At 39.7% G+C, this 5,860-nt stretch overlaps 1 protein-coding gene across 1 annotated transcript; it reads left to right on the top strand.

The window, feature by feature from the left end:
- Positions 1-926: 926 nt before the first annotated feature.
- LOC109861895 (radial spoke head protein 6 homolog A) lies at positions 927-4,832 on the top strand (the record flags this gene model as incomplete). Its single annotated transcript, XM_020441737.1, has 11 exons — positions 927-1,154; positions 1,474-1,663; positions 1,844-2,043; positions 2,138-2,225; positions 2,379-2,606; positions 2,752-2,874; positions 3,281-3,440; positions 3,583-3,746; positions 3,862-4,106; positions 4,548-4,723; positions 4,803-4,832. Coding segments are annotated over exons 1-11 (1,723 nt in total), but the record flags the coding sequence as incomplete, so codon positions are not given.
- Positions 4,833-5,860: the final 1,028 nt, after the last annotated feature.

Below are 5,860 nucleotides of genomic sequence, written 5' to 3'. Positions count from 1 at the left end.
TCAAGTAAAAAGATGCACAGGAGCAAAAATATCCTCTTCATCTCGTTTGTGTCTATTTTCGAAGACTTAATAAATTTTCGAAAGCTTTTTGATCGGAACACCTCAGACATTTATTACCACGAGGGTTTTTTTTGAAGACAGAACACGTGTCCTACGCGTATAGAAAGAGGGTGGGCGTCAAAGGAAATAGCCAGTGACCTCGAGAAGCGTTCGTCATATTTAGGACACCCGATAACTACGCTCCAGGATGCAAGCAGATAGAAGGCGTGCTCGCGCGATTCATCTTTACTAAATCACTTTTACATTTAAGAGAGAGTTCATTCATATTTTTCTCTTCACGTTTAATTCACGCAAGACATCGTGTGAATTAAACATGAAAAAATTACATACGATATAATATGTTTTCTTTTTTTTAAATACACAGCAACACCTGATTTAAATAATGCAACTAAAGTTAATAAGCATATATTGTAAACGCGTATTAAACTCGCGTATTAAAAAATTATATACATGCTACTATTTAAAAAAAATGTATTTCTTACATTTTTATATTTATATAACGCGCGCTGTGGTATCTCGCGATTTTCTATTTCTGATTTTTGCTCACTCTAATTAAATGTTATTTGTATTATCGCTCGGAAATGGGGGTTCTGATTCGATAGAAATGCGTAGGTGGTATTTATCTTCTTCTTCTTTCTCTCTAACTGCTATTAACAAAGCTGATTAGAGTGGGATGAGGGGGATATATGTTAAAACACAATCGGGTCAGCAGATAAGATTTTGTATTTCTGTAACTGCTGCAATATCGCGGGCGCTGATTTAAACGCGACACAGGATGGCGACGAACGGCAGAAACGGATGAAGAGCGTCGATTAAAAAAAAAAAGTTGGCACTGATATAAGTTACCAAACGATGACAACTTGCGTAGCGGTTACGTTACTGCGATAACATTACTGAATATCCGGCGATGTGACGTCGCGTGCAATATTTCGCGAACTGGCTTCTGTATGACGAGACGCGAAAAATAATAAGAATATGGCGTATTCTTATAACGTGGAAGAGGCACTCCCCGATGATGTTCCCAGCGTGGAACACGACGTCCGACGCGCGAAGAAATTTCTCCAGGAGCACAGCTCGGAATCGGGTGACAGCTTGTAAGCGCGAATGTTCTTACAATAACAGCCGTGCAATTGTATTCTCTTTGATCTACAGTTTTGCATATGTACGTTCATTTATGTTTAATATCGTGCATATCTTTCTCGCTCAATTTAACGTGACTGCCGCAAAAGCTATCGCGTCTCGCGGCGTAAATTTTGAAAAGAAATTTTTTTAGAAGCGTAAAAGAACGTTGAAAAATGTCCAAGCAAAAAAAAGAAAAAACAACAAGCAATGTCAAATCAAATGCAGAAGCACGCAAATGATTAATTTATTCTATTTTGAGCTTTTTCAATAGATATCCACGTCTTTGTTTAGATACGATCACTTGACCGAGCTTTTAGCAAAAATTCTGGCCGAACGACCGCGAAACGCTGTCGATAATTTTGAGGAGTACAGCAGAAAGCTGAAAGAAGAGAGGTTTAAGAGTAAGACGGATCATCTCCGGGATCAGTACGTACCACCCGTACAATACGAGGATGCCAAGAAGCTCATTAAGCTCTTCCAGGTGCGGTCTGACAAGTAACAGATAATGAAACTCATGATACACACACCGAGTTTCCTTCGGATAAATAACATGCAAATGGCGCAAACGAGGCAGGCTGTAATCTCTCTCTTTCTCATTCTCTCTGTCTCTCTTCCTCTCCTCGTTTTACCTTGCCTTTCAATCTTCTTGCAATCACGACAGAGCGTAAAGCAGATTGACGAAGGCGAGCAGGAGAGAATGGTGGACGAGGAGGAGGTCGATAGGAAAAAGAGGTGCCCCGACATGTTGGATCTTTTGTTCTACTTCGAACGGACGGGTATTGGATTGCCGCGACACGAGATGGTGTTGCTTAATTTATCGATTCGAAAGCTCGCCTCCGCAATACCGCTTGAAAACATTAGGTATTCAATTTGAGTATCTCACGCTGTGCACACACCTAGGTGTACGTGTGTGTTTGACACGTATCTCTATCCGCATTTAACTCGTATCTCACAGATTTTGGGGTAAAATACTTGGAAATCCCAAAAATTATTACGTGGTGGAGGCCGAACTTCAGCCGAACGAGCTCGCTCGAAGATTAGAGGTGAAATTTTAAAACGCGTGATAAAATACGAATTACAAAAAAATACATCGCGCGGTAGTTTAATTCCGTAATTGCGCATAAAATCGACACGATGAATAAGCAGAAGTTCGAAAAAGATCTTTGAATAATATTGTATTGTATAAAAACATATAGCGAGAAGAAGCTGATATACAAAAAGTTCGAGTCGAGAGAGAGAAGAACGATGCAAAAACCGAGAGGGAAGCCGTGAAGAGAACCGTCGGGGCTACGGAAACCCCGCGCGAGGACCCCGCACGAGGAGAAAAGCCTTTGGAGCTTGTCTTTCCGCCGTTGCCTGTTAATCCGTGGAGGCCGCCGGCGGAAGTGCCGGCCGAGAGAATCGGGAGCGGTCTGAATAAAAAGGTGCGCGAAGGCACTCAATTACCGGTCTATCACACTCGACGTCTCAATGGAGACGCGGCCGTAACGAATTAATATTCGAGCCGCGTCACGTCGCGCATTTTTCGGGCAATCCCTTTGCTCTCAAGCTCACGGTGACGGTATTTAGGTGTATTTTGTATGCAACGCGCCCGGGTTGGACGAGTGGATCGAACTTCCGGCGGTTACGCCGCAGCAGATAGTAATTGCACGACAGATTGTCCGATACTGCACGGGAAACTTGGAGACACCGGTACGTGATGCCTTTTAATGAAGGAGCCCCAGGTTAGAGCGCACACGTTATTTTGCGAACACGTTCGCATAACGCATCTATAACGCTAACCCACATACAGCCTTGTTACTCGCAATATCTGAACGGCACGCGTGACAATGTCGGAATATTTTTCGCGGGAACGTAATGTAACAGGCGAACGCGAAGAAGGGAAGTAAAAATTCATGCGCGCTCACGAAAAATGTATAGCACGTTAATTACACGTAAGAATAATCGTCTCTCGACAATCAGACGAATTAGCGAAGTAGGTTAAACTTGGCGTAAATCATCGGGCAAGCCGAGCCGAGTTTCGAACTTAAAACTCAGCTTAATCATTGTTTCATTTTCTCGACGTTGTTATGTTGTTGTTTTCACTTCTGCGAAGTAGATACACAGTTTTCCGCCGTTTCCCGGCACCGAGAAAAATTACCTTCGCGCACAAATTGCCAGGATCAGCGCGACTACTCATGTTTCTCCGATCGGCTTCTTCACACTCGACGGGGAAGTCGAGAAACTAGAGGAAGTGATGGAAGAAGAAAGAAAAGAAAGTAAACGAGATCACAACAAACTTATAATTAGTCCCTTAGAGTTTAGGTTTCTAATTAACAATAAAAATTCTGCATTGTTATGACAATTATACAGAATTCAAAATTGTTTTTTTTTTTTTTTTTTTTGTTATTTACACACCAGTTGTCTATCAGACAGCGCGAGGAGAGCTGTCAGAAAATGTTTATTACACTCCACTACCGATCAAAGATCTCGTAGATCCGTCTATGTCAAATTGGTGTCATCACAGCCCTTATATTCTGGAACAGGGAAGAACTATTTGGTGGAATCCCGAAGAAGTAAAGAAGGTAATTGTAGACGTTGATTGAATATTTTAGTCACAACTGTAAAATTGTCTTTCACACGCAATTACGCGCGAAGGCACTTCTTCAAGTTGCCTGACAGAAAGCTTTAATTACGCAGGCAGAAGTTGGAAGAGAGGTAGAAGAAGAAGAAGAAGAAGAAGAAGAAGAAGAAGTCAAGAAGGTGAAGAAAGAGATTATTGGAGAAAGAGGACCGCCTCTCTTGACTTCTTTGTCCAAAGACGGTATTATAGACTTTGTGATACCGTGGACTGTCAGACAATCGTCTTATGTACAATCAGATACTGCAGTAGCTTTTGTCAAATCTAACATCTGGCCCGGAGCTTTTGCGTTCGCCGCTGGAAAGTACGCTCGATATTGCGCAATAAAATTTAAATTTTGCTGTAAATTTCGATATGTTTTACGTTTTGTTTTTAACAGATACATACATTTGAAATAACGGTATGTGTAACACACTTTTTTTTTAACAAAAAACAATTATGTTTATGCCACAAAAGATAATTTTTGCATTGACATAAATTGTCGCGGGAAAATATAGCGTAAAATTGGATACAGTTTATATGCGCTTTAGATCGTATAATACATGCGTAAGTTCATCGCATTCAATAACCCTATTCTATCGCGTATACATGCGTAACTTACCACATTCAATAATCTTATTCTATCGCGAGCATTTGCGGTCCGTGCAAACGTAATAGAGGAAATTATGCTGATCTGCAGTCACATTACAAGAGAATTAATGTGCGCGGAATTGCGCTAATATAATTTCAATGGTGTTGCACGCAGACGTTTTGCCAATGTATACATCGGCTGGGGACACAAACACTACGCGTACAATTACAATCCTTCCCAAATGCCACCCGTCCAAGATCAGTATTCAATCGGGCCGGAAGTCATGGAAATCAATGATCCTACAGTTGAAGAAGAAAAAGCATATCAAATGACGCGTTCATTACCAACGAGTACGTGCTTTTAGAACGAATTGAAGAATATACATTTATTTTGTTACATTTCTTAAAATTCGAATTTTATTATTTACAGAAGAAATTTTAGAAGAAACTGAGGAAAAAGAAGAAGAAAAAGACGAAGAGGAAGAAGAGAAGGAAAAAGAAGAAAAAGAAGAATATAAAAAAGAACATAAAGAACAATATGAACAATATAAAGAACAATATAAAGAACAATATCAAAGAGAATATGAAGAAGAATATGAACATTATGAAGAATATGAAGAATATGAAGAATATGAAGAAGAGAGAGAGAATATGATTAAGAGAAAAAGATGAACAACTTTTTATATTGCATAATGTATTAAAAATTTCCATGTTATATTTTAAGTCACTAATTATTCTGTAAATAGCGTTAAGAAACTAAATGTAATCTAGCAAATCGATAATATAATTTTATATCTAAAAGCACTTAAAATACTTGTTAAAAAGCTAAAAGAAAGAGTAAAATATATCTAATACTACAATATTAGAAATATTAATACTGTGCAAATTACAATTTACTTTCGCTTATTTCATGCTTTGATTCGTGTGTACGAAACGTGGACATCGCGGCGCTCGTGAGCGAAAACATGTGAACTGAACATGGTTGCACTCTGACATTCTCTTGATTGTGGCTACCATAGACGTAGAATGTATAGACTGCGCATTTCCTATCTTTGCCACGTTAAGAAAATGTCTTCAACGTTGAGAGAGAGAGCTGGTGTTGAACACATATATGTAATACTCCTATATTGCTTGCTTCGTAAACTTCCCATGAGCGGTTTGTCCGCCGATGAAGTGAGACAGATGATAGATGTATTGACCGTTCTGCGCATGCGCTAGATTCTGAGGTAGAATGACTGACCCCCACTCCCTCGATTCAGTGCATGCGCAAAACACACGATTCCTCTGACAGAGTGAGAGAACGATATATCGTCTGCACCGTAATGTTTTCGGAACTTTCCAAGGCTGTGTTCAGTTAAGCAAGATGGAACGAACTAATGCAGGAAATGCAGGAATTGAAACTAATGAAACTAATGAAACTAATGAAACTAATGAAAGAAGTGAAAATAGTGAAAAAAAAGAAGGTTGGCTCCCCTGATCTGTTGCGGA

This window comes from Pseudomyrmex gracilis, unplaced genomic scaffold, assembly GCF_002006095.1.
Source record: "Pseudomyrmex gracilis isolate BER0280 unplaced genomic scaffold, ASM200609v1 scaffold_1127, whole genome shotgun sequence".
Classification (NCBI taxonomy): domain Eukaryota; kingdom Metazoa; phylum Arthropoda; class Insecta; order Hymenoptera; family Formicidae; genus Pseudomyrmex; species Pseudomyrmex gracilis.
Note: the sequence above shows the minus strand (reverse complement) of the source record. Positions and strands in the feature narration are given on the sequence as shown.